At 40.3% G+C, this 27,667-nt stretch overlaps 1 protein-coding gene and 2 long non-coding RNA genes across 17 annotated transcripts in view; 1 reads left to right on the top strand and 2 right to left on the bottom strand.

The window, feature by feature from the left end:
- Positions 1-3,741, bottom strand: part of LOC107317506 — a 41,563-nt gene extending 37,822 nt beyond the window's left edge. For 3 of the 11 annotated variants that reach the window (XR_001556903.1, XR_001556898.1, XR_001556904.1), the window contains exon 1: positions 3,632-3,741. This is a non-coding gene — a long non-coding RNA (uncharacterized LOC107317506). Of the gene's footprint in view, positions 1-1,893; positions 2,019-3,090; positions 3,283-3,631 lie in introns of those variants that run through there. The other 8 variants (XR_004308122.1, XR_004308123.1, XR_001556897.2 and 5 more) reach the window with 6 other exon arrangements.
- Positions 3,345-27,667, top strand: part of SNX7 (sorting nexin 7) — a 42,844-nt gene continuing 18,521 nt past the window's right edge. Inside the window, exons 1-9 of one of the 4 annotated variants that reach the window (XM_015870314.2) lie at positions 3,345-3,692; positions 7,285-7,467; positions 9,134-9,244; positions 9,687-9,851; positions 10,573-10,774; positions 12,272-12,471; positions 15,789-15,875; positions 22,558-22,710; positions 27,209-27,320. In XM_015870314.2, coding sequence (XP_015725800.1) covers positions 3,525-3,692; positions 7,285-7,467; positions 9,134-9,244; positions 9,687-9,851; positions 10,573-10,774; positions 12,272-12,471; positions 15,789-15,875; positions 22,558-22,710; positions 27,209-27,211 — 1,272 coding nt within the window. In that variant the 5' untranslated portion in view covers positions 3,345-3,524 and the 3' untranslated portion in view covers positions 27,212-27,320. Of the gene's footprint in view, positions 3,693-7,284; positions 7,468-9,133; positions 9,245-9,686; positions 9,852-10,572; positions 10,775-12,271; positions 12,472-15,788; positions 15,876-17,623; positions 17,925-22,557; positions 22,711-27,208; positions 27,321-27,667 lie in introns of those variants that run through there. The other 3 variants (XM_032446106.1, XM_015870315.2, XM_015870312.2) reach the window with 3 other exon arrangements.
- Positions 7,465-27,289, bottom strand: LOC107317507. 2 transcript variants are annotated; one of them, XR_001556905.2, is made up of 6 exons: positions 24,615-27,209; positions 20,125-20,243; positions 19,706-19,843; positions 15,395-15,565; positions 7,736-9,332; positions 7,465-7,642 (listed from the first exon to the last, which is right to left on the bottom strand). It is a non-coding gene; the product is annotated as an uncharacterized LOC107317507 (long non-coding RNA). The 2 variants fall into 2 exon arrangements; XR_001556906.2 differs by lacking the exon at positions 7,465-7,642 and having other exon boundaries at positions 8,925-9,332; positions 24,615-24,938; positions 27,185-27,289.

The raw sequence follows: 27,667 nt of genomic DNA, 5'->3' as shown, positions 1-27,667 counted from the left end.
CTGTAAAGCCTGCTCTAATAAATGGTATGATAGGAAGGTCAGCCCTTAATTCACCATCAAACTATCTTCTGGGTGTAAACGTAATGACTTCTGCTTATACATTAGACAACCCTGACAAGAATTCTACTTGACAATGCATTTCAGACCTCGAAAACTGCACTCATTTGTGCCAAGGTGCTGGATGTCAGCAGATTTACTAATATGCTTATTATTTGCACTTCAGCAGTGGAACAGCGTAAAACACGGTGAGCCCGCTGAACCCCCCACAGCCTGGCTAGGGAGGAGAGGAAATCAAACAGGATTTAATCCTGTCCATATCGCTGTGTGTTTGGTGCAACTCGACAAGTCAACATTAAGTATTCAAAGTGGTATTGTGCCCTAAAGGGATCACATGCAGCCTGCACATGAGAGCAAAGGAACAGCTCGGTTCTGCTTCGGTGTTTGTAAATTTAATTTGTTCAAGAAAAAGCAACTCTGGAAGGGATTACTAGCGAGGATCAACACTCTTAGCAAGGAAAAAGGGGAAATGCAAGCAATGCAACACTGACATTTTTGTAATACAAAACAGCTTTTTGGGCTTAACTGAATAAATAGAAGTTGGAGGCAACTGCAGCTCAGCCCCAGCACACGTGAGTGCTGCGCTCAGTGTTCCCCCAGTAAGAGGGCCCAGAACAGAAGCTCACAACAACTCAACAGTTACTTAGAAAACACCACATTTTACAATATAGTAACATTTCCTTACCAAAATATTGCTGAGCATGGTCTCAGTGCAACAGTTAGTGGGGCAGTAACATTCACAGCGTGAAGACTTCTGACATATAGACCTTTAATTATTACCAAGGCCTAACTCAGGGAAGGATGTTGGTGGTTCCACATGCACATCCCAGGCACACACATGTACACTGGCACACAGAAACAAGTAATAGCCAAGATCTATGGAAATGGACTTCTGGAATAACAGCACAAGAGAAACCTGTAAATAGCCTCTGCTGGGTGTAGCTCTGTGTCTGTGCTCCCACGGTATCTCAAATATTCAGTTGTTTATTGTTGTCTCTGGTCCTATGCCAGAAAATCAGTGACAAGTTCTCGAGTCTGTAAAGAGCTCTGTTTGCTAAAAGGCAGAGAAGTGCTGGTAGCTGGGCCTTGCTGGGGAAGGGAAGATGCCCTGAATCTACAGCTGGGTTCCCTGAGCCCTCCCATTAGTTAGGTAATGCTGGGGTAGCTGTGGGGCCAGCACACGTGGGTGAGAGTAGGGAAGTTTCCTGCTGTGTTCCAGCACCACTCCTGGTGACGACTGAAACTCCAGGAGACTGTTACCTGCAGTGCCTGTTTTCCCACAGCAAATGCCTTTTTTTGCACAGGCTGACACCTCAAATATAAAGCACAGAAAGCTAAGCACCACCACTGAGCGATCTAAAAATACGTCCTGCTAAGCTTGATTAATGAGATAATAAAAAGCTATAAAAAGAAAAAAAAAATCCAATTAAAGTATATTCTGAGATTTCTTTCCAACAGAAATAAAGAACTCAAGAGAATGGTAAAAACTTTGAAAAATTAGTGAGATAAAGACGACAGCCTTAGTATTCAGGACTGCAGTAGATCAGTTTAATACTTTTCTTGACTGCTGTCTCTTATTTATCATCCCTAACGTGTGCCGTCTGCATTTCTAGTCCTTGCTAAGTTCCCTTTTATTCCGTTACTGCCTCACAACTATAACACCTGAATTTAAATAGAAAAGCATTACAAATGCGGCATTTTACAGGCTACGGGTGCTTCATTCAGAAACACAGTGCATCTCCGGCACTTAAAAACAGCAGAATAAAAACAAACCCAGAGAGGGCACAACGCTCATCCATCACCTCCGCGGAGCAGCAGCCAGAAGACTGCCCCCACCTTACTGCTGGCGTATAAAGAACCGATGAGAAAGGGAAGTAACCTCGCGATACCGGTTTCCAATCTGCAGCTCTAAACGTGAGGGCAGCCGGAGGCCGGGAAGGAGCAGCACGGATTGCGGGAGACAGGCGATGGGAGCTCGGAGCCGGCGGGGCACAGTTAAAGCTCCCCCTGGTGGCGGCCGGCGCACAGCACGCGGCCACCGCTACCCTACGGCTTAAGTTTGTTTTTTCCTTTTTCCCCTTCAAACATCAAGGTGTCTTACTATACATTGAATACATAAGCGTATCCTCTCAGTGAATATTCAGCGTTCGTTTCCCCTGTCCGTGGTTCAAGACTCCATTGAGGAGCACAATATGCATGTCCTCACCAGCTGCTTGGGGTGTTAGGCAAGTGAGTGGATTTGGAAAGACTTTCATTTGATTATTAGTTTTTGCCTTTTCTTGGGAACCACGGGGCAGAACACTGCACTACGCCTGCCTGCTGGAAGACCTGCAAAGGAATTCACAGCATAGCTCCCCCTCACTTTGGGCTGAGCCCACTAGCAGGGCACCACTCTGTGCCATGCCAGTATGGGTTCCAGCACTGTGCCCCCACATTCAGCGCAGACCCAGCTCACAGGGCAGCACTGCTGACCATTACAGCCCCGCCCTGCTGCTCACTGCGAGCCCCAGCTGCTACATCTCTGCTCACCTCTTGTGTTTCCAGAGTGCTACCCTGAGAGATGGAGGAAAGGCTTTGGGGCAAGCACGTGCAGCCCCAGAGTGAAGTCTGGCTGGCAACAGCTGTGCTTAAGGGAAACTGCTTAAGAACTGTGGCAGCTTCAGTATCCCTTGAGCCTGATGTTTAACTTTCTGCAGCTTTACCGTTGTTAAAATGTTTGGTTATTCTTCCCCTACGCTCCTTTTCACGTGACATGGTGCTAACGTGCCTAAGTAAACGCCAAAATCATCTCCAGTTTTGACATCAAGGAGAGGACCAGACCCCAAACCAGCAACCAACAGAAGGGTCACCCAGAGCACGTGAGGGTCCAGGAATAAGTTTTGCTTTCAGGCTACAGAATGAGGCTTGCAACAGTACAACGTACCCGGAGCAGAGGAACAAAACCCGGGCACATAGACCGTACTAAGACACTCGCTGAGGCTTCCCGGGAAACAAACCGGTAGCTGCATCTCCCAAGCTTAATACAGGACTCACCATTTTGCAGAGAGCACCACTCTCCCCGAGCATCCCCGGTGAGCGGTTACCAGCGGGCGGCCCGGAGCCCCCCAGTGATCTCCGAGAGCCCCGTTCACACGTGGCCGCAACACACACACACACACACACACAACTCCAATACAGCACGTTCGAGCGCTTATGAGCAGCGACTTCCCCCGCCTTCCAACCACCTCCGCGGGGACGCCCCGTCCCCGCCCGCCCGCGGCACGCACCTCCCCCCGGCCCCACCGCATCCCGCCCCGTCCCGACTGCCGGGCCCTCCCGCCGCCGCCTCTTCCACTCCTGCGCACTGGGCGCGCCCCGGGGCTGCCGGGGGCCGGGCCGGGCCGGGGGCGGCGGCGGACCGACGGGCGGCCAATTGCGGCGCCCGGGGAGCGGCTCCGGCGTGGCCGCCGCCCGCGCTCGCGGGAAGGATGGACGCGGAGGGCCGGGCGCCGGGGCCGACGCTGCCCCCCGCCGGCGGGGGAGGGCTCGAGCCCCTCGCGGGTGTCCCGGGTACGGCCCGGACGGCGCTGCTCACCCCCTCTGCCGAAGTGCTGGAGTTCGACGACGAGGAGGACGACCTGGAGGTGTTCAGCAAGGTACTGCCGTGACCAGCCGCTCTCTCCCCGCAGCCCGGGCTGCGCCGGGACGGAGAGGGGACGGGGGCGGATGAGCAACCCCCGCTGCCAACGGGATGGGGTGGGACGGGCGGGGCGGACTCGCGCTCTGCCTCGCTAGCGTGGAACCGCTCCGCAGCCCTCGGCCGGGAATGCCTAAAGCGTGGCGGCCCGGGCACGGCTCGGGGCAGCGCCTGCGCTGCTCGTGCGGACGATGCAGCGGCTCAGCGGGACGGTACCGGGCGCTCCGCTGCGCTTCGGAGCCGCGCCCGTCCCCGCTCGCCGGGACGCATTGACCGCACAGCGGGAGGCCCAGAGGGCGCTGAGAAGCCGCCGGAGCGGGCAGGTTCTGCTTGGGCGTCTTCTGTGAGTTCCGAACTGCTGCGTGCCAGGATGTGCGACGGGGAGAGAAACTGCGAGTGTTTTTCCTGATTAAAAATGTGATGTCCCGCTTCTTCATTGGACCGGTTGTTATAGGATTTAAAGATATACTTGCAATATTCTTATGGGGAAAATAAAAATTGTAAATGTGAATAAAAACCATTGGAATAAGAACTGATTCTTGGGAGCTACTTAAACTGACTACAGTAAAAATACTGAAACTGATGGATTTTAACGGTCCCCAACCTTAGGTGATTTAATGGTCCGTAACGGGCGAAAGGTCAGGCTAAATCTTACCAAGTTATCTGTGCTTTTCTGAAGTCTAACCATAGTTAGCTAACACACGTTCACAGAACTTGAGCACGAAACCAGTGCTCGGTAGATTTAGCTGTTTCTCACCTGGAATCCTTTTCCTTCTGCCTGGCAGGCACAAGCCTGGGCGGCTCTGCATGCAGTTTCAATGCCTGTCAATACAACATACCAACATGCTTGCTTGTCAAGCGTGATGTTCCATGAGAACAGAAAACAAAATACGCACTGATGATATGAATTACTCCTGCTCTCTGGCAAACATCTATATCCTTAAATATCTTCCATGTAGATTCATGCAAAATATTTCCCATTGTAGTAAATCTGAACAACTCTTACTGCATGTAGAATGATAACCTTTTTCTGCAGACAGGAATATACTATGTGCAAGTCTTGGGCTCCGGCTTTTGGTGGTTGTGTATCAGCCAGAAATTCACAATTTGCTTTCAGCTTTGATTTGAAGGCTGATCTTTCAAGATGATGAAAATCTGCAGAGGTGATTTGGGATCACAGCCTGTTTGCATGCATCCGTTATAGGAAAGGGACACTGACAGGCTAAATGCAGTTTCAGACTGATTTTTGTAAAACTCATTTGTGCATAACGTACTGTTCTGAGACCTCCTCATGTTTAATTCACAGCACTGTCCTTAAAGCAGTGGTGTAATGTGGGCAGGCTGAATGGGGTGCAGAGGCAGCGCAGTGCTCAGTGCCTGGCGCTGCATCAACTTCATTTTTCTAAGTTTAGTCAGTGGAACAGACCAACTATCTCAATGGTGAAAAATGAGGTTCTTAAAAAGCTGTCAGCCTCAATACCCTCACTTATTACTCAAGTCGCCAAGTTTTTATTGTATGAAAATTCATAGACATTTGACCTGGTCATGTCATAACCATTGAAGCAGCATCCTGTGACATACCTCAAATATTACAGACTGGCATCTTTCTTATTCGGCAGCTCTGAGAAACCATTTTCTGATGTAACCTGTGTTTCACTTTATCCTAGTTTCTGTCACCATGGAGAAAGTTCTGAGGTCATTTTAGCAGAAACAACGTCTCAAGGTTGCATTATGAGTCACACCACAAACTGCTTCTTTCATGACTATCAGAGTACCGTGTGTGTTGCAATACTCACCTTGGTAGTCCTCTTGTTCCTTGTTCCTGGTGCCCTGACATGGCATTGACGGAGCTGTCAGTGGTTTGGTTAATGCTTAAAATATTAAGGAGCCCTTTCAAAACTCTGTTTTAGAGTTGCTTCTCCTCCATGAGAACAGAAAACTTCCTTCATGGTGTTTGTAGGAAAGATGTATGTGTACTCAGCACTGGTTTGTGTGGACTCACACATTCCCATTTCTGACACCTTACAGTTTTCTCATCAGCAGCATCTCTTTTCTGCATGCTCCGTAGTCAGCAAGGCAATACAAAGGGCTGTTTTTGCCACTGGAATTACCTTGCTTGCAGGAGAGCAGCCAGCCCCGTAAATGTTGCCCAGAGCAGCTGCAGGTGCCCCATCCTTGAACATGCTCAAGGCCAGGCAAATGGGACTTTGGGTAATCTGTTCTAGTGGGAGGGTTGGAATGGGGTCATTTTTAAAGCCCCTTCCAACCCAAACCATTCTATATTTGCTTATTCATTGGCTTAGACAAGTAATAGATTTTACTGCAGTGTAAGGCCAGTAGAAAGGTAGCTCAAGTGAGCCTGAAACAAGTTGCCAACATGTTACAAAGAATTAAGGATGCTTCTGCCTTGAGAAGCCCCCAAAAAGAAAGCATCTTCCATTGCAGGAGGCCAGTGAGATGCCATGTTGTGTGGGGTGATTTCCTCAGCACCCTGCGAGCAGGGTCACAGGGCCTTTGGTGGGCTGACACAACAAGAAGCTGCTGATCCACATGCTGACTTCCTTCAGAAACCTCCTTCAGCTTTTATCCAATTTTGCCTATCAGCTTCTTAAATTTTTCAAAAGAGAAAGCAGCGTTCATGCTCTGTAAACTTTAAGAAGCGATTTCTCACTAACTGGGCCCATTACACTATGACCTCTTTGCTTTAAAAGAAGCGTGCACATTAAGCATGCTTCCTTAAGCAGTTTTACAGTTTATTTTTGCTACACGCACTTGTATTTTTTATTTATGTCTTGCAGATTTTCAGGAAACTTTCTGAAAACACCATGAATATTAAAGTTTGTTGTTCATTGAAATGTTTGGCTGCATGTTTGATATACTAGAAAAGCTACATAACATGTTTGGTATTTCAAATATCATGATTATTTCAATTACCCTCATTATTTTTAAACATTTATTCATTTTTATGCCATTCTCTGTAGTCAGTGGATTTAATTTAATTAAGAAATTAAACAGCCATTTTATACTACATGCGTAGCTATTAAAGATTAAATTCATGCCTCTGTAAAAGCTTTCTATTTCAAATTCTATTTTAAAATATGTGCAAACTGAAATACTTGATTCCAATAAAAACTCAAAATTGGATTTTGACTTGGTGTCTTGAAGTCAGTTTCTTACAGTACAGCTTACTAGATGTAACAGTCCTGAAGTAATGCTGCAAACAATGTTAACAAAGCTGGTAATCAAACTGCGCAAGTACTGGTTGCTTGTACTCATAACTCATTTTAGCATCCATAGGCAAGTTCTGTTCTCTATGTGCATAAATTCCTTGTCAGAAGGTACTGTTTTGCTTTGATCAGTTCTAGAATAAATCTCATTCCTTACATTCTCACTGAAGCAAATACTGAAGAGAATAATAAACTTGTCACAGATCATAAAATTCTTTTGTCTGTCCTAAGTTATATTTTAAAACTTACCATTTTAGCATCTGAGATGTGTTTTTTTGTGTATAAATATGTTTCAACGTGAATGTTCTCATGTCCTGTCTGCAGGATACATCACTGGCTGAGGCGAACTCATTCAGTCCTTCAATGCCAATATCGCCCTCATCTATGATAAACCAGTATAAATTTGAAGATGAACCAGAATTAAAAGATCTCTTCATTACTGTTGATGACCCTGAAAGCCACATTACAGCCATTGAAACGTTTATTACGTACAGAGTAGTCACAAAGGTAAGCATCTATTAGATGAGGATCAGGGTAAACCTCATGGCTCACGGCAGTAACAGCGATAGCTTTTTCAGCCTTCTGGTGAACCATTCTCTGGGGTACCACCCAACTGCAACTGTGCTCTGATTCTGCTATGAGTTATGGACCACTGTAACCACACGTAACTGTGTGGTTGATTCTGAAAACAAAACATCAGTGTAAGTATATACACACACATATATGCACATGATTTTTTTATACTGAGAAAAGAGCTGCCTTGCCTGAAGCTCACCTGCTGCAAAGTCTTTCAGCTCCATTCTTCAGGAACTGTAGTGCCTGTTGTAACCTGGAAGTTTGTTTCCACTTGCAGTTGCATATGATTTCTGGGGCAACTGCCACAATTCTCAAGTGAAAAAGTAATATTAGCAAACAACATAGTGCATTTTTAGCTGTCCTGAATGCAAATTGTTTACTGGAAATAGGGAAGAAAGACAGCTCTGTGAGCCAGCTCTTTTGGGATTACCAGCAAATATTCTGCAGGCTGTGGTTTGAGAATTACTGTGTTCATTTATTTGACTTTGAGTTCTTTCTAAAAGATACATTTTAAACCAAATTTTCAAGTGGGAATTATTCATCTTTAAATAGAGAAATTATCAATTCCTCATAAAATATTTAAAGAGTAGGAAGAGAACTATCTTCATTAGGTTGCGAGCAATAATTTTCACTTCATGCATCTTTTTGTAGATGACTGAACATCTTTTTCTGCAGGCAAATATGGGAGGGCTGTGAGGTGGATTGCTTTTGCTTCTTTATCTTATCATATTTAATTTGAAGTGCTGGCTGTTGATGATAAAGTAAAAGCATTCCTCCCACATACCTGGAAAAAAGTTTATCGAGTCCTCAAAAATGTTTAGGTTACAAGAGTGTGACTTCTTTTGCCATGTGTTTGCATCACACTGTAAATCTCTGTGCAACAATGAATGCTAAACAGCTGCATCACTTTGCTGAACACTGGGGCTCTTTGTAGCTTGATTCCAGAAGATGAAGCAAGGATAAAATCTCGCAGTTTGATGATTTTGCAATGCTGCAATAAGCATTTTTTTCTAAGTATTAAAGATTTATTGGCAAGCTCTGACAAAGAGCTGCAAACCTGGGATTGATGGACTGTAGAATCCATTAAACAGCATGGGCCATGTGCTATGATATGCTGAAGTTTTCATGCGTTGAAAGCAGGGATTGTTGGATGGTGTCAGCAGGCCTCAAGGACATTTGTCAGCTCCATCTATATTTTCCAAAATGCTAAAAAATGGGCTTTCTTCACTCTTTGATTTTTAAACCCTTCAGAAGTGCCCTAAATGTAGTGAAGGTAACTATGATTGTTAAAAGGGAAACACCACATTAAAGTGATGGTTGGAATCTTTTGGAAACACTGTCAGGCTGATTATTTAAAGTCAATCTGTTGTGTTGTTTGTTTTTATTTATTTTATTTTTAATTGATGTAGAACTTTGATTTCTTGAAAATGCTATGTCTCCTAAAGCAGTTGATCATTTGCTCTTTAAAAACTGCCAGCAAATAGCACAGGCAAACTAGAATCATGTATGCAGTTTTATTCAAAATATGAAATGATATTGTGCTTTTTACTTGCTCTTCTAACTTCCTGGACCTGTGTTTTCTGTTCATTGTTTTCAGACATCTCGTGGTGAATTTGACTCCTGTGAATATGAGGTTCGACGGCGATATCAGGATTTTCTTTGGTTGAAGAGCAAACTTGAAGAAGCACATCCAACATTAATTATTCCAGTTGGTTTGCTAAAACTTATATTATTCTTATTAACTTGTGTTGTGGCTCCAGCTTTATACAGAGGTGTTTGAGGTCTTTCTGGGGTTTCTTAAATTTGACAAACATTAACATTTTTGTTAATAGCTTTATAAATTAACAGTATAATATTATTATAGATATATTATTATATATTATTCTAGATAATTAAAAATTCTGCAAGGCTACTTCTTATGTTTGTAATTGTGACTTTTGCAGTAATTTATTTCCCCTTTCTTGACTTCACTTGCATTCTGCTGCACATGAATCAGTTTATGCCACTGCTGAATACAATAATTTTGAAACAATTTGGTTGTTACCTGCTGAATTTTACAAGGCCTGGCTATGTTTTCAGCAAGTAGAAAAAACTGTGATAATATCCTTGATGCTATGCAAGTTATGTAGTACATATTTTTCTTTCCTTAGCCATTGCCAGAAAAGTTTGTGATGAAAGGAATGGTGGAACGATTTAGTGATGAATTCATTGAGACTCGAAGAAAAGCTCTACATAAGTTTTTGAACCGTATTGCTGATCATCCAACTTTAACTTTTAATGAAGACTTCAAGATTTTTCTTACTGCACAGGCCTGGGTAAAATGGCTTTATTTTTATCTGCAGTTATTTGGAACCACGTGGTGTGTCAGTAGTGGTGTATGAAGAACCTCCCTAGATCAGTACTCAATAGTATCCTCTGATGGCTTGTTACAGAAGGGTCAGAAGAAGATGTGGAATTTCTGGAATATTCTTTCCCTGACAAACCCTTTTCTTCTGTGCATTTGGCTATTTTGCACGTGGCCATAAGTATTACTGTATCTTCCACAGCAGTTTTTGTTGCTGCCTTTGGATTTCTGTGACAAGTTCACAATGCTGTATGCTTTCTGTTAAGATCCAAGTTTTGCAATTCAGAGAGTCATCCTCTGAACCTTTGAAAAAATTATTCTATCGAGATGTAAAAATAATTTAAAAAATAATAATAATGCTGGATTACTTCTTCCAGTAGGAACATTGTTTGCTTTTCCCAATCACTTTTTGCAATCTTTACCTCTCTTTTCCTGTTCTAGAGGCTAAGCTGCAAAGTAGCCAATTCACTGGAACGAAAGGATAAAGGTTTTCTGCCATCTTTTGTCAGTCTTTATAAGAGCACAATGCACTGTATCTTTAAGTCTGTTCAGAAAGTCTTAAAGTAAGATTTTGCCTCCAAAAAGACAACTTAGTTATCTTTTTTTTTCCCATTGAGCTCTATGCAGTTTTTGTTATTTCTAAAGAATTTAAATATGTATGTGCAAATAAACACGGTACATTCTGGTTTTAGGAACTCTCCTCGCACAAGAAGCAGGGACCAGGTTTGCTGAGCAGAATGGGACAGACCGTGAGAGCAGTAGCATCCTCAGTAAGAGGAGGAGTTAAAAATCGTCCTGAGATGTTTACAGAAATGAATGATTATATGGAAACATTTAGTCACAAAATAAATGTACTGGACAAAATAGCTCATAGAATTTACAAGGAAGAAAAGGGTAAGTAGAAAACAAATACATTTTTTATGGTTTTAAGAAATTGATATATTAGCAAATGACTTGGTGTAAACAGTAAATTTTTTTTCATTGCGCCAAGCAAAGTAGTTACTTCCAGCAAGCAGGGGAAAAGGGAGATATGTATTAATAGCATACTTTCTAAAATGGTCATTGTTCTGGCAGATCTTCAAGTTAACTTGAGCAACTTGGTAATAGGAAGGGTTTTAACACTCTATTGACCCGCTTGAAAAGGAACTTAAAAACAAGAAACATAACAAGCTTGGCTTGAGCTGTGTGCCATTTTGTATTTTGAATGGAATGTAAAGAGTCAGTTTTCTGTGCTGTCTCGTAGTGGCGTAATGCTGTGTAGATTCTGGAACTCTTCATGTATCTCTTTTAGTCACTTGTTGGCCAAGGAAATTATTTTTTAATTTGAAGAGCTTTACTATTGGCAGTATTTTCTGTCATGGGAAACTGTGCCTGTTAAGAGTTTTATAGAGAATGATTATTTAAGCTCATATATTTCCTTAAGTAACAGCAACTGGCACACTCACTTGCAACTCTTAAATTATTAACTTTCTGAGCTTAACACTGCTCTCAGTCTAGGTCTGCTGATTACTGTTGATTCTACTGGTCAGCACTTGAGGGACATTACTGTACATATAGTAGAATTTGAAGTGTTACATTGTGTTCTCTAATAACTGAGACTGTGCTTCAGTGTGCAGAACCAGGTCTCAGCATGTCCTTTCCAAGTCAGAGGAGTCTTATGAAATGAAAATACATGTTGCTGAAAAGCGTTCTTTTTGATACAGCTCATTCCAATGCAACTAGATGGCTGAGGTCTTTAGGCTCAAATCATCAGCACCAAAATATTTTTTGGAAAACCTTAGGAATTTTGACGTGCTTCCAAAAGCTTAATTAACTTCTTTCTAGGTTTTCCAAATAGCAAGAGGCAGAACACCAGTGTGCAGGGTGCACTGGTAAGGACATGAGAATGTTCCTGCTTACAGTATCTTAACATGAGATTTTCAGTTCCATGTTGCATGGATGCTTTTTTATTGAAATATTTTAATAGCAGATGATGGATTCTTCACAGCACTTAGCTGTTTTCCATCTTTTGTTGGACATTTCTTTATTATAAATTCAATTGTGTTAAAATTATGCTTTCAGTACATCCTGCTATTAGGTCATATTCAGGCTTGCCCAAGTTAAATACTACCGAACATCACAGTAGCTTCTGGGCCTTCCATAAATTATCACTTGATCTAGAGATACATGAGAAGCTATTCTCGTGGTATCTATCTATTTAGATTAATAGAAAACTTCTGAAGGAGATATCAAATACAGAACTCGAATGAACTTCCTTTTGTTGTCTGTACCTTTTGGGACTTTAAAATAAAGCTGCTTGCTGTGTTCACAGTATATAGGAGGTTGTGGTTAGTATCACTTAGATATCTGTTAGTGAACAAAAGACTAATCTGTGTCTGTGTCCCTGTTAAGAGTATTTTAATGAGATGAAGGAGTATGGCCCCATCCACACACTTTGGTCAGCATCAGAAGAAGATATAGCAGACTCCCTAAAAGGCGTCGCCAGCTGCATTGACAAATGTTGTAAGGCTACAGAGAAACGAATGGCTGGGCTCTCTGAAAATCTGCTACCAATCATACATGAGTACGTTCTCTACAGTGAAATTCTGATGGTAAGGTTTTGTTAAGGATTGCTCTTGGCAGTATGTGAAGTTTGTCTTAAGCCAATGATAGACCCTGGAAGCAAGTTTGTAACTGATGAAAAATATTTTGTGGCCATTGTTCTGCTGTTAGTAAATGTGTACAGCAATGGGATAGCTGTCCATTAGCAGAGAATCTGGTTTGTCCTGTTTCCCTTGTTAATCAGGCAAGAGGCATCCATCTCAGACAAGAACTGTGTAGTAGTTTGTGTGGCAGGGAGCCCATGGTAGCTGTACAGAAGTCTGGTTTTAGAGCTGTGTGTGGTAGGGCTGGAGCACAGAAAGGTTCAAGGAAAAGCAGCTTAGAAAGACCTTTTCTGACACCACTGAAATATGCAGTAACAGATTGTGTGGGGGAAAAGGAGTAAAGAGGTTTCTCCTTTTCTAGGAGGTGTTCCTGAACTACTTTTTCTTTTTCTAGAACAGCAGGGAGCTTCCAGTCCCTGTGTCACAAGCCCATTTTAGTCTCTGCCATAAGCTGATGCTCTCAGTTCCCTCTATGAATGTATTTTTCTTGGAGAGAATTTAAAAAAAAATCCATCCAGGTTGAAAATTATCAGAATTCCAGAACTGATTTAGCATATCATAATTCCCACTTTTCTGCCTTTGGAAAGCAAGAGATGTCTACAAATACATCTTTGTGGGATTTGCCATTTCAAGGCAAGCTGCAGCATCTGTTTTTGTATCTCTGCCAGGAACCCAGCAGGGGCTGAATGTGCTAAAGGCCATTTGTAGAGCAAGGCCCAAGCTAACTCAGCCAGCAAAAGCCTTTACTGGCACTGGGCAGAACACTGTTCATTTTTCAATAAGGTTTAGCTTCTGAAAGTTCGGAACTAGTGCTGCAGGGAGTAGTTTCATTGAAAGAGAGACCATACAGAATGTCCTGTATCTCACAGGTTGTATTATTTAAACCTACATGCAGGCAGGTCAAGAAAGGTATTACTGTACTTAAAAGCATGAAGAGATGAATATCTTAGCAAATTGCGGTATTTCCTCCTTTAATTCTTATTTTTCAGAACTACTGAGTCTGTTACCTGTGAGCCTTTCCATCCCTCATGTTATTAAAGAGATGCTGTCTGCAGCTTGGCTCACCTTTGTACAGGTTCTTCCTTTTGTGCCTAGCAGAGAGATTTCTCTGTACAAACCACAGAATGACTCCCTGGCTCTTAAAGCACAATGTGGCAAGTTTCTGTTGCTCGTTGCTTATTTTGTTTTGTTTTTATTTCTGGTTGCAATGTCCAAGTGCTTGCAACGCAGTGTTAAGTTGCCAGAGGATTAGTGAGGAAAGTCTTGCTCCTCTAGCTCATTCCTGTTCAACTACTGCTCTTTTCCTTTTATTCACCATGGATTTTTTTTAATCCTGTAACTTGCTTCTCACAGTTTGGAGAGGGGGCTGCTCATACTGAAAATAAAATAGGGGAAGTTGCACAGTAGTAAAACCTGACTTCAGGGGTGTGTTTACCTCACAGGAACCTGTATGTGCTGAGGCACAAACATAATTGGCATATCTACAGAAGGTGTGATCTGTACTATGGATTAAACTTTGTATTTTCCAGTGCCATGAGTTCAGGCAAAAACTGAGGGCAGAGATGAATTTGTAGCTAAATATTTACATCAAGGCAGGCTCCTTTCTAGCTGACTCACAGCAGAGGCAGAGCAAATCTGGAGAATGTCCCGCTGAGCTTCAGAACTCAGATTACAGCAGTAGGTTAGCTATGGGTCCACATGCTATCATATGTGGATTTTCTGTCAGAATAGCATTAATTATACAAAATGCTATAAAAATATAATGATGTGTTTGTAAAACACAGTCCCTCTAATTGCCATTGGAAGTCAGCAATTGCCTATAGTTGTAACATGCCAATATTAAAATCATTGGGTTTTATCTCATAATTTAAAGAGTATTTGTGATAAAATTTGGCATATGATCAAAACAATAGTTTTTAAAAAGGCAAAAGAAATACAAAAAGAAAAAAAAAGAGAGAAGGAAAGAAAGAAGGGAAAAGAAGGGAAATGAAGGGAAAAGAAAAGAAGGGGAAAAAAAGAAACCATTTGCAGTGTGATGGACAGCCCTTCTGGACCTATTTATTTTGCTTCTATGCTAATAGCTGAATGTTTTCTCTATTTATCTGAGTAAAAGATTTTCTGAGTTACTGAAAGGTAGATTTATGTGAGTATGTACTGCCCATGTATTACTCAGGGCTGTCCAAAGTGAGTTTTACCAGGCTTTTCTAGTGAGTATCTGTTCTAGAAGAAACGCTGAAAAATTATTTGAAAATTCAGCTCCTAATTTTTTATTCAATTCATGTCATTCATGTTGAACTGACAAGATAGCAGAGACAACACAGCCAAACAAGACAGGTATAGAAGGTAGAGCTGCTTCGGTCCTCTGCTGGTTCAATATGCCCTAAGCTAGAGGTAGATACTGAAAATCTGTTTGTTATGTACAGAAGTAAAATCAGTTGCAGCAACGTAATATGAGAGGAGGTATTTCAGATTTGTAATTACATTTGTCCTTCTTTTGATTATTTCTTTAAAAGGACTAATGCCTCCTGTGAGGTAAGCATACCTGAGTGTACTTCTGCAGACAAGGATACTCAGGCAAAGAGAAATGTTCAAGACTTGCTCAAGTGCACAGAGCAAATGGACATCAGAAAGGAAAAGTTAATAAGTAATACCATTCCTGTTTAGTAGCCTAACAAGTAACATTTCCTTCCCTTTCTCATCATATTTTGACATTATGCTAAACATCCAATACCTGTAAGGCGGTTTTAGAGGAGGAAATAATTTCGTACAGTGGAAATAAGCACATACATCCAAGTTACTACAGCTTATCATTTTCATGATAATTTTATCTGATTTTACTCAACCACAATTAAGTACTCAAATAACTCACATGAGATACTTCTGGACACAGTGTTGCACAAGCTCATGTTGCTTTTCCAAAATGAATACATTGTAGGTTGAGTTGATACAAAGTTAACTGCTACTGCTGGTTTCTTCATCCAGTTGGCAGTGATTCGTGTATGGCAGATTCCTGGCATTGATCTTGGACTCACTAAGACCCCTGAAAAAACATTTAAGATAAAAAGTAGATACTGAAAAATAAGTATTGACTGCATGATTTTGAACTGCTTTTTAGGAAAGTTCTGCACCATTCCGAAACTCTTGATGTTTCATTTATGTTCATCATGTTTTATTTATGTTGTTGTGTGGTTTTCTGAATATATTTAGTTGTTTTTACTTCTTTATATATATATATACATATATTTATTTTTCTTTATATTAAGGGTGTTTTGAAAAGGAGAGACCAAATTCAAAGCGAGCTTGATTCCAAAGTTGATGCTTTAGCCAATAAAAAGGCAGACAAGGATCTGGTGAGTATGTCTTTGTACAGGATGCTGAAATATTCCAGCCCTTACTCTAATTGCAGAAAATGAATCCCCTGAACAATGCATGTCCTGTGAAGCCATGCACTGTAACTATATGGTGTTTTTGTGTCCTGTACTTCCTCTGAGAAAGCATTGTCTTTGCAGCTACACATGCCAGGCAAAGGCAACCTTGGAAAAAAAAAGCAAAACTTCAGTGGATAGGCAGCTACAGCAAAGGACTGGGAATAGTGGGCGTTTGTGGATCGTGTGTTGTCAATGCAGGTGGCACAGCGGCTTATTTTTAGGATTCTTCACTTCCACACTGAAAGTTAAAGTAAGACTTGCTGCAGTGCTCTTGTAGCTGCTGCTTTGTTGACATGAGAGAGGAACAGGAGGCAGAATGAGCAAAGCCATTCATGAGATATATTTAAAATGAAAACTTCTGGACTGTTCTTTCCAGATTGGTTATTTTTTAGGATATTTTTTAATAGCTGACACCTTCATACTAATGCAGTTGTACGTATAGCAAATGGACTTAAGCATCCTCAAAGCCATCACCAAAGCTTAGTGGGATGAGTTTGCACAGCCTCAGTGACTGGCCTGCCTGTCTCACTTCTGGCCTCAGTCAACTCATATGCAATGCAGCACCAATGCAATGCTGGTCTTGGGATGGGTTCCCACGCTGCTCTCCTCCTACCTGTGCACAGTGAAGAACAGAACTGGCATTTTGAAAACTATCTTTTAGCTCTAAAGCCTAAATAATGTCCTCCAGCACACTGTTAGCACCAAGTATCATACAGTGTAAATAATATATTAAAATGACTAGATGTAATTACTGCAGCTTTTTAGTACATCGAAGAAGGTCCTTGACATTTCAGATATTTTTTATTAGAGCTGCCGCAATTAGCTTTCATGTAAAGATGAGCTGTTAAGGTATCTTTTGGCAGTTGAGGTGTGTATTTTAATTTGATTTCCTGTCAGTTAACAGAATAAGTAAGAACACATTATCACTATCTGATATATGTGATGTCTACAGTATATTTCATAATAATTAGCCTCTGTAGAATGCAACAGGACAGCCAGCAAAAACATGTTTTTTTTCCTGAAACAGAAATTATTTGCTTACATTGTCCTTCATTTTACTGCCTTTCTGCTCTCTTATCTGTTTTGTTTCTCTACTTCTGCTGCTTCTCCTGTCCTTAGTCTGGAACACAGTTTGCAGCAGGCTGGGAGCTGGGCAGCAAGGATGGGTCTTGGTCCTCCAGCAAAGCCAGCAGATTGTCATGCTGCCCTTAGAGGACATAGGCTGACCTGCTGCCTGCTGCCCACCTGGCCACTGTGTTCTCAGCTCCCTGGCACAGTGTCCCCACCAGCTGGCAGTCCTGACCCCAGACTGGCTGCCTCCCACCTGTCCTGCCTACCCTGTGTGGCAGAACACTGATGTGAAAGGCTCAGTAGGTGCAGGCAAAATCTGTGAATCTGAAAGGCAGGGATGGTGGCAGCCTCTAAGCAACGTGGAGAGTGGAGGATGAAGGAGAGTGGAGGCTCATATGGTTTCCTTGGCCTAGAGTCGTGGGGATGTGCACGGGTATCACCACGTCTGGGAACCAGCCTGTAGGATTCAGGTCACTGGCTGCCAGGAGAGCCACTTCTGCTCTTTGCTTCTAAAAGTTTATAGAGAAACAATAAACTACTCTTTGTAATAAGTTAACAAGTTTTATAACACTTTTATAACACTAATTTCACATTTGTAGGAATCAGCAAAGACCATCTTCAAGCAAACTTTTACTTAATTGTTTCTATTCTCAGTCTATCTACAAAATATATGTATGTATATACTGGCCAATTAAATGGTAAGTGAGGTCTCATGCTGGCAGTATCATAGATCAGGCCTCTTAGTTGCATGTGAAGATACAGTACATATTAAGAACTTCATCTGGCCAGAAGACATGTTGTATGTCATTGCTCAAGTTATTTATATGCAGCTAGTTAAATCAATTTTGCATCAATATTGCATCCCTTTTATCAGTTCTTCCCATTTGTATATTTTGTTGCTAAAAACAGTTGCATTTGCACAGAGTGATTCAGTGCTGAAATGCATTTCATAAAGCTTGGTTAGCAGCTGGCCTTACTGCTGTCCACCAGTGTCCAAGGGACAATTGCCTGGCAGGACGTGGCCTTTTAAGAAAGCATTTTTGGTATAATCTGATGGAGTCCCCAGACAAGATGTTGGCACTCAGTTTTCTTGAGCTGTTATAGGCAAAAAGGAATAATTTTCCCTTTTGCATTGCATTGATTGTACCATTGATTTGATATTGACAACAGTGTGCTCCATAATGAGATGTTTGTCCTTGCTTCCAGTGCACATGGTCTTTTTTAACTGTTCCTGCATTTCCTTGGTAATGCTGTGGTAAAAGCCACTGAGTCGTGTACTTACCCAGGTGTTCAGATCTTTGCCTTATCTTTCCAGCCCTTCTATCTCTTACTCATATAAAAAAATACTGAGATCTTGACTCTTCTTACAGTCTTATCAGAGCAGCAAAGCAGATGTCTTTTAGTCTGATCATAAAATCCTGTCTTCTCTAATTGAGTGGTGGCTGCATCCTGATAACTTTTTTCTTCATTAGAAGTGGACAATTTGTTCCATTATTGGTAGCTTGGCCACAGAGAGTTTTGCCCTGCTATTTTTTCACTGTTCAAGTAACTCCTGTTTTCTGAATCTGTTTTTTACCATTTTAAAAATTTTTATTACATGTTGACTTATTTTCCTGACACTTCTATCCAGACTGCTTTCGGAACGAGAAGAGGTTGGAAAAACAGCCTGAAAACAGAGGTGCTGTTACTGGAATTGGTGTCAAATGCTGACTTTGGCTTTATTTGCACATTTCTGTTTCTAGACATACCCTATGTAGCTTCTAATGATCTCACAGACATCAGATTGAACTGTACAATCTGGTAGCCAGAAATTCTGCTGACAATGATTAGCAAGAACTCTAATCTTATTTGAAGTACACTTCCACCACAGATAAGGAATCTCAGCCTGTCCTTAGAGCTGATAAAAGGCAGTGGGATCTTTAGCCATGGTCACAGCAAACATTAAATGATTTAGCAAGCAGGCAATTGTACAGCAAGAGAGTGCAAAACCTTCCCAAGGTCGGTGCAGCTGACTGACTGGAATAACAGATTAAACCTTGTAAGACATCAGGTTCATTGGCTAGGAATAAACGTTTTCTTGAGACATACTTCTCCTATTAGGCTTCTAGGACAGATACTTGTGATGCTTTTCAAAACCCCAAAATTATCCTCCCAGGTCTAAATGTAGGTGTTGAAGGTGGCCATTATTCACAGTATGGAAGGTCTGAAGATTGTGATTTTGGATGCAGATTCCTGACAGAATTTTGGGAGGGATGTTTGAGTGCCCTCCTATTCATCTGGGCCTTTCTTTCCTCGAGCTCTGGCTGTACCTAGGCTACCATTTTGGCTCCATTGCTCCTATGCTCTGTTCTGTAGGAGTAACCAATGCCTCCTTCAGGGGCTTGGGGCTTTTTTTTTTTTTTTACAGATTTGAAACTGCTGCTAGTACTAATAGTAATTCTGACAAAAGGTTGGTATAATCTGCTCCATCAGAACCTGACAGGTTTAAGTGCCAACTTATGGATTCTGCTGTTCGAGTCTGAAACGAAGAAATGCTAAATCTATCAGATTCTGAATGTATGTTATGTTTTACTCCAGGCTGAGCAGGGTTAGTACATCCAAGTGAATGATTAATTCATATAATAGATAGAAGGTCATGCTGGTTGGCATATTGAGGTGCTATACAATTTTATGTCACTTACCAGGTCATTTGGCTATTGCTGCAAGTCCCTTTGGCTGCAAGTCACCCTGTTCACTTCCAGTAGCGCTCTGCTCTCACAGGGTCTAGTTTACCACTTCTGTCCAGCGGTATGGTGTCTGGTAAGCACCATGCTGTCCTCCTACAGAAACCACACATGTAAGAATGAATGTATTGCTCTAGCTGCCTCAGTGAGGTCAGTGTAAGAAACTGGATTTAGGATCATATTTAATTTGTAGGATAAATTGTAACAATGTACACCTTGTAAATCAAGTACACACTACATGGATGTACTTGTTCAGAAACCAAGCCATTCATTGATTTCTGCTGTCAGCTGAAGAAGATAGTATATGTGTTCCTTTTCAGCTGTGAAAAAAGTAGGTCTTAAACCTTTCTAGTTGAAATGAAGAAATGTGCACTCACCTTGATACACTGGAGGTCTTTAAAGGGCTATGCTTAAACCACATGTCCAGGCAAGGATGTAGAACAGTCTGCTTTCCCACATCACACTGTAGCTACACCATGGAAGAAAATTATAGTTCCTAGAAAATGCAAGTCAAAAACAAACTGTAGAATAAATTACTTAAAGATACAAAGGACAAGATAATGAGAGGATGATGCTGCCAGGACTTTGAAGCCAGATTTCTTTCAGCATGCAGTCTAGCTCATTTTCATATGATAAGTTTTTTGGTTTTTGTTTTTTTCTAGCAAAAGCAGAAAAATGGATTCAACTGCTTTTCTTACTCTAAATCATCTACAAATAGTCACTACTTTCAGTATTCTGTGTGCATTCATTTTTAGTGTTCACTTGGGCATGCACAAGATTCCTAATCCAATTGCCAGTAATATCTTTAAAGGTAATTTCCCCATATTTAAACTCTGGATTAACCTTTTTATATTAAATACACTGTTGGTAGTTGATGAAATTACCCTTGCCCATAGTTTGATTACTGATCTGGCTGGATAACTGAACTTTGGCTTTTCAGTAAAGTAGAAATAATATTTTTTCATTTTCATTTTCTTCTTAACTAAAGTTCATTATTTCATGAATCGAGAAGTGTGTGTAGAAATAAAATCTAACTAAAATGCTTATTTGTCTCTGTATCGTGGAATGTGGGAAAAGACATTTGGATGAAATTTATTTCATTTTTCCTTGCTACTCCATTTTTGCCTAATTTGAGCATAAGGATTTTATTTTGTCAGACTCTGAATTGGGATCTGTGGCTTGTGAATTCAGAGTTCTGTCTTTTCACTTGACCAACCTTCCTTCTTGCTGGTTGTTCTTGAAAGGGCTGTTTTTTGCAGGAGGAGTACCTCTTGTTTTAATGTGACCCCAGTAAGCAGGCAGTAAGATCCCAAACAGTGAATTCCCAGAAGGATGCACAAACTGAATTTAGAGTGTTCTTGCTGACAATTTTATGCTGACTATATGAACTATGAACAGCACTGCATAGTGAAAATGTACCCAAACAGGAGTTACTTGGTTATGTGTCTCTTCACAACAGTCATGCAAGCAACATGTATGAGCTGTCATCTTCCCCTGATACCTCCAGTTTTAAGGATTGGGCTCAGGTTCCACTAAGCAACTCTGTCAGGAACAGCAGTTTGTTTCTGCTATTTGTAATACCTCCAGCTATGGCACTGAAGAGCTGCCCTTTGTGTATGGTTGGAGCTGAAGGCTGTGGACCACAGCTTTCCATGTCCTGCTCTGAAACCTGGTTTTCTTGCAATGTGTTAATAGCCTGAGCATCCCTTGAAGATCTTGTAGAAGACTTGGAAGTTTCTATCAATGAAAGTACCAGCTCTGTGACGCTTAAGAAGAGAGCTGAGCAACTTCACAGAGAAGTTGTATGATGAAAGAACACTCTGCCTGATAGAAGACTGAGAGGAATAAGAGGAAGGTGTACAGTACTTGAGTTGCAATGAAAATAATATAAAGAGATCAGCTTTTCCTGCTGTATGATCCTTGTAGGTGGTATTTGTGCCCAGCCTCCCTAGGTTTGCTGCAGGCAGATGCTGTGCAGTCCCAAGGCATTAATGCACACTGTAGCGGCAGAAGATTTGCCTCATACTGCAACTGGGTGCCAGCCAGCACCGACACAGCTGATTAGCCAATAACAATAGGTACAAAATTAGTGACAGGACTAGAAGGCTCTCTAGAGAGAGGCCCTTTATCTATTTCTAATTCCCATTAGTTTGGAGTCACTTTGTACATTTCCAGCAATTAGAAGAAAATAATGGCAGCATAGCAGCTGCCCTCAAGGATTTGATTCTGGATCACTCAGAAAGAGTCCCTGCTTTGCTGAAATCCTCCATTTTGAGTTCTTTCTCTACTTCAGTATTCCTTGCTGCCTTCCATGGTCACACCAGGTTTAGTTCCACACTAAATGATTGCAAGGTGATGGGCAAGAAATCTGTGAGTGTAATTTCTGCTGTCTTCGCCCCACCCCCCATTCTGATTTCTCCTGAAGTCATCACAGGTTCTGTCAGAATTTCCTCAATCTTCTGGCCAAATCACATTTGTAAAGTTGATTTTGCTCCAGTAAAGCCCTCGGTGTTTTCCTTCTTAGATGCATTACTGTCGAGTGCCAGCAAAGAAGTGCCAGACTCTGTAACTTCCCCATCAACAAAATTATTTTCAGCAACATTTTAGTTCTTGCCTTGAATTTCTGCTATTGACATTTCAGAAATTGTACTCAGCTATTCATTAAGAATAAAATGATGTGCTAATTTTAATGCCAACTTCACTTCTGCAGTTCTGTTCATCTTACTGCACTACAGTCACTTGGTTTTGATCAATTTTAAAATGCTAACTCTACTGATTTTTTATTTTTTATGTTTACAATTTGCATTTAGTTCTCAGAGGAGATTGGGAAACTTGAAGATAAAGTAGAATGTGCCAATAATGCCCTGAAAGCAGACTGGGACAGGTGGAAGCAAAACATGCAGCACGATATGAGATCTGCATTCACTAATGTGGCTGACAATAATCTCCGTTATTATGAAGAGGTAAAACCCTTTCTCATAGCAATGTTATTATTGACTGATTATTTCAGCAGAGAAATTATTGCATCGTATCTAAAGGATAAATGTTGCATTTTAGTTCATACTTGAGTTAACTTCAGAATTAGTTTTTGCAGGAAGAAAGAGGCTGTTTCCTTAACTTAAATTGTTTTAAGCAAAACATGTTTTATTTGTGCCCAAGTGGTTGATCCTGAGTTCATCAACAACAGAGGGCAGTCTTGTTTTACTAACCACAAGAATTTGGGAGATATTTTTGGGTTGAATGTCAGCTGCTATATTTCAGCTTAGAAACCTTTCACAGTGACTGCATGAAGAAACTGTCTGGAAGACTCCATATTTATAAATTGCTTTATATGAGAAAAATATTTAAATGTGGTTCTTTTTCAAACAGCACATTCAGACAGTTCTCATTGTTATTTTTCCAAAGAATGTAAAACAATCAGGCTTTACTATGATAACAGCAGTACAAGTTTGAGAAGTCAATATGAAAAGCTTATGGCACATTTTTTAAGGTGCACAAATGGATGCAGTTACTAAATCAAATCGTTTCCTAATTGAAACCAGCTACTTTGGAAAGAAAGTGAAATAAAATTTGAATTTCAATTCAAATGCCATGGCTATTATTTTTGGTAAAAATTCCAAGCAAGATATTCTAACCAACAGAACTCAAATACATGTAACAAAATCTCTTAAGCATTCTGTGAAGTTTCTTCAGAGGCAACACATTGCTTATATTGTGCCTGTTTTGAAAGTATCCCAGTATCTTGACTTTTTTCAGCTTCTCCTGCAGTAAAGCAGTTACTCATCTACTAATCAAAACTTAGTATTTTTCACAGTTATATGTTGATAGCTATGTCTTCCAGTCCCCCATTCCAACCTTTCTATGGGTTGTCCATTAGCCTCAATGTAAAATCAGTGTCCTGGTTTTACAAATCATTTTGTTAGAACATAATTGAAAAGACAACTCTTGATCATCAAGTCTAGTTAATTAGGATGCAGCCTGTGAGATGTGTGGACATTGACAATCTGTTGTTACATATGAAGATCAAAATATTTTCTGAAATCAGGCAGCAAACTTTTGGCATCCTCTCACATTTTTACAGCTACTGATGATCTCTGGTTTCTGTATCATGAATATGTATGTTAAATTGGTGCTAAATATATTGGAATATTTTGTTCATGGATGATTAGCTAAATTAAAACACAAAAACAATTATTTTTGTCTTCCCTGTCTAAAAATGCTTTTTGCTGAATTAGAATTTCATTTCAGAATGTCAAAGCTCATAGCATACATGAAATTATTATCACTAAGTCAAAGATGTGAAAAATGGTTCAATTATTTCTACAGCTACCAGTGGCTCTTCTTAAATAGTCTCTGAAATACTGGACAAATTAATTTGCACTGAGACATTATTCTTTGTTGGTGCTTTTCTTGAAAACTTTAAATGGATTTCCTGTTATGTCCTGAGAGATCCAGAGTTTAGAAACAAAATATCCTGCGTGTTGGTTAATAATAAACATTAGGCTAACCTGGATGAAAAGTGAGGGCTCATCAGATTTTATTTCTGTTTTTTGTTTTCATTATTAGCAGAAAATCATTATCTCAATGCTGGCATTCAAGAGATTTTGGTAAAATTAATTTCAGTAGTTTGGGAGTTTTTATTTAAAATGTGCATTTTTTTTTTTTTTAAATCATTTTGAGCCTATGAGTGAATGTTTTAATTTGAAAAGGAAATCAGGACCTCTCATTCTGAAGAACAAAATGTCAGTTTGTTTGCGTTACAGAAGAGTCCTTAAATGAAGTGTGTTTCAGTGCCATACTATTTCTTTTACTGCTTTTTCCCATGCCCTAGGTACAACACGATGCTCTGAATTAGCACACCGCTTACCTCACAGGAGATACAATCTTCCCAATAGTTGAAATCACAAACTATCCACAGGGTAGAACATACAGCTGAGAGAGCAGATTGTCACCAGGCCTTTCCATTAAGTTAGGTAAAGATATTCTCCAGTGCCCTTAGGACAGAGCATTACTAAAACCAAAAGAAGAAACAAAGTTCTTGTTACTTAACCAGCGTGTCTGAAGTCATCCTGGTTCACATTAGCCAACAATCTGTGCACCCAGGAATGTTGTACTTTGGCTTCAAAGAACAGTAGCAATTAAACATTTACCAGTTGTTTTTTCCTCATGTTTGCCATAGTCTCTAGGATATCTGCATCAAGGAAAAAGAAGTATTTTATATAATTTTCTTAGCAAAGAACTTTGTTAACATATTCAGAGAAAAAAAAAAAAAAAAAAAAAGAAGACTGGAGTAAGTAAGTAGGAGCACAGTCCAAATACTTCTGAGACACTGTAAATCTAGTCAATACACCTTGTTGGTCTCCACTACTTATAAGGCACTCTAATAAATGCAGGAATAATGTTTCCCTCCTCCACCCCCCATAATGTAGAATGATATCTAATTAGTTTTGATACCGAAATAACATGATTTTTTTCTTTTTACTAACATATATCCTTTAAAGTGTTGCCTCTGGTTTTGCATTTACCATGTCCAACTGTTTAAACATGTGCAGATTAATCTGATAAGAAGTTAAATTTGATACTGTAGTAACAGTCTTGTTGAGATTCACACAGCTTACTTTTTTCCAAAAACATAAAATAAATGGTTTCCTGATTTTCTTAACTATGTCAAGCATAACTGAGTTTATTTCTGTTATCTACATTATTGTAAAGGCATAAATTGATCCAAATGATTCATTAGGTTAAAACAACACTTCCCCATTAGAGTAACTTCCTTCTAACTTAAAAGCTTCCATGTATCCATCTAGTATAAGTTTTAGGAAAAGAGATTAGATGTGTTGTTTACTCTTGAGGCCTCTGTGATGTATATAACGAGTCATTGGGTTTTGTGGCAAAGTTAGCTGCTTACACATGTTGATTACATCCCACCTTAGCAATGCCCAAACTTCTTGTAGTATTCTTCAGCTCCCATATGGCTGAGCCGGTTTGTCACTGTGAATGTCATTTCATATTCTGGGTCTGTATTTGAACCATCAGTCATTTCAGACATAGAAATTTATTTTAAATACTTTCAGGAAAATATATTTTTAATATAGTGGGAATCAGCATTTTTCTATTTGTACACACTCTAGTTTTTGTTTCCTTGCACCCAGAATCTATGAATGTGATTTCTGTCTCTCTCTCTAAAACACGGAAGACTTCATTTTCAGATTCTACTCTAGGAAATGTCATCACAGAGGATATTTTTAAGGTATTAACCATGGAAAACAGGGAACTGTAACACATGGCATATGACACATTGCTTCTGTTATCATCCCTACTACATGTTCTATTTTTAAATCTCCTCTTTAGTTAGATATGCAATAGTATATGGAAACCTCTTGCTGCTATTTCTAAAAATGGCATTGCAGAACAGATGTGCAGAACAGTAGTAATCAGAATACTTTAGGTAAAATAGCGTATTTAAGCTCTTTCATTTTGTATATTTAGATTTTCTTATGTATTCTGCTGGGCTTTTACAAGTAATTGGATTATGAATTTCAACACTCTGCACGCACATTTAATTTCCTGGGTTTGATTTTTCTTTCTGTCTCTTTTGTGAAAGTGAGCATATCCTGCGTTTAGAACTCCATTTTCACCCTCCCAGGAGAGCTCCGTAAAAGCATTCTGTAATAAGGCTGAAGTGTACATCAGTAACGAGATGTCGTTTATGCAGTTCATGCTTCACGATATAAAAAGCTTGAGCCTAAGGCACAGAGACCTACTTTTGTCTTGGTACGGTTAATTATGAAATTTGTCAGCTGTAACAGCACTGTGATGTCTGACAGTGAAATGAGCCACCATTGCTCTTACATTTTGGAAAACGTGTTTTGGTTATATAAATGAGGACAAATTAAAAACCAAATAACTTGTGTAACAGAAAAAAAAAATGCTTTGCATCTTTGCCTGGAAAGATTTGGGTAAGTTGTATCTGGAGAAGCAACATAGCTTGACTGCATTTTAACACGTGTTTTGGCTCAGTGTTGCAAAGATAATATGGAGCCATTTTTATATCCCAGACTGTAAATACAATGTGTGGCAATCCGGTCTGGGCTTTAGCAAATAGAAATCTGAAGGTGAGCACCACAGTCAAAATACATTACTAGCAGCTGCCTTGTTGACATTTTTAAACCAAGAAGCCACCTTGCAGCTCAGACAACTCAGATAAATGCAGCTGCCATAGAGTCACACGAAGAAAGGGACAATCTAATGAACAAACCTTAAAGGGTTTCAACAAAAGGTCAAAAAGACCTTTTAAGTCAGAAGTCAGTTTGCAAGATTTGCAGATCGCTGTTCATGCTAGCATTACTTTCATTGCTTCTCCCTGATTTACCCATTGCAAAATAACATTTCTCCAAAAGGTCAGTGAAGAAATACAGATTTCCAAATGAAACTTACCCAGTTAGTCCCCTCTTTTCACAGTAGTTCCAACCTTCAGCATGCTCTCAACAGCGTCACAGTGTTGTGCAGTGCAAGAGGCAAAGGAAATTAGATGGAAACTCTGTCAAGATCACAAAAATAAGCTTGGGGGAGTAGGTTCATGGTCTATGTAGCATGGAGGACAATGGGGAAACAACACAACATGTCTGATAATGACTTTCTAACATGTCTGGTAATGACGAAGGACCCATGTGAAAACAAGCTTCTACATACTTTTTCTTTGTGATCTCAGTCAGTCAACTGCTGTCAAAGTTTTATTAGAATATTTCCATTTAAAAACAGAATTATTGCATGAGTTTGGCTGCACTGTTTTAATGACAGATTTGAAATGGCAAAAACTTGGTATGCTGAGTAACAAGCATCAGCACATCATGGGTTACCTAGCAATAGGTTTGCCATGATCCTCAATACTAACATCTGATTTATAAAGGTTTGCCAAGC

Source organism: Coturnix japonica, chromosome 8, assembly GCF_001577835.2.
Source record: "Coturnix japonica isolate 7356 chromosome 8, Coturnix japonica 2.1, whole genome shotgun sequence".
NCBI lineage: Eukaryota > Metazoa > Chordata > Aves > Galliformes > Phasianidae > Coturnix > Coturnix japonica.
The sequence above is the reverse complement of the archived record's forward strand: the minus strand, read 5'-3'. Positions and strand labels throughout refer to the sequence as shown.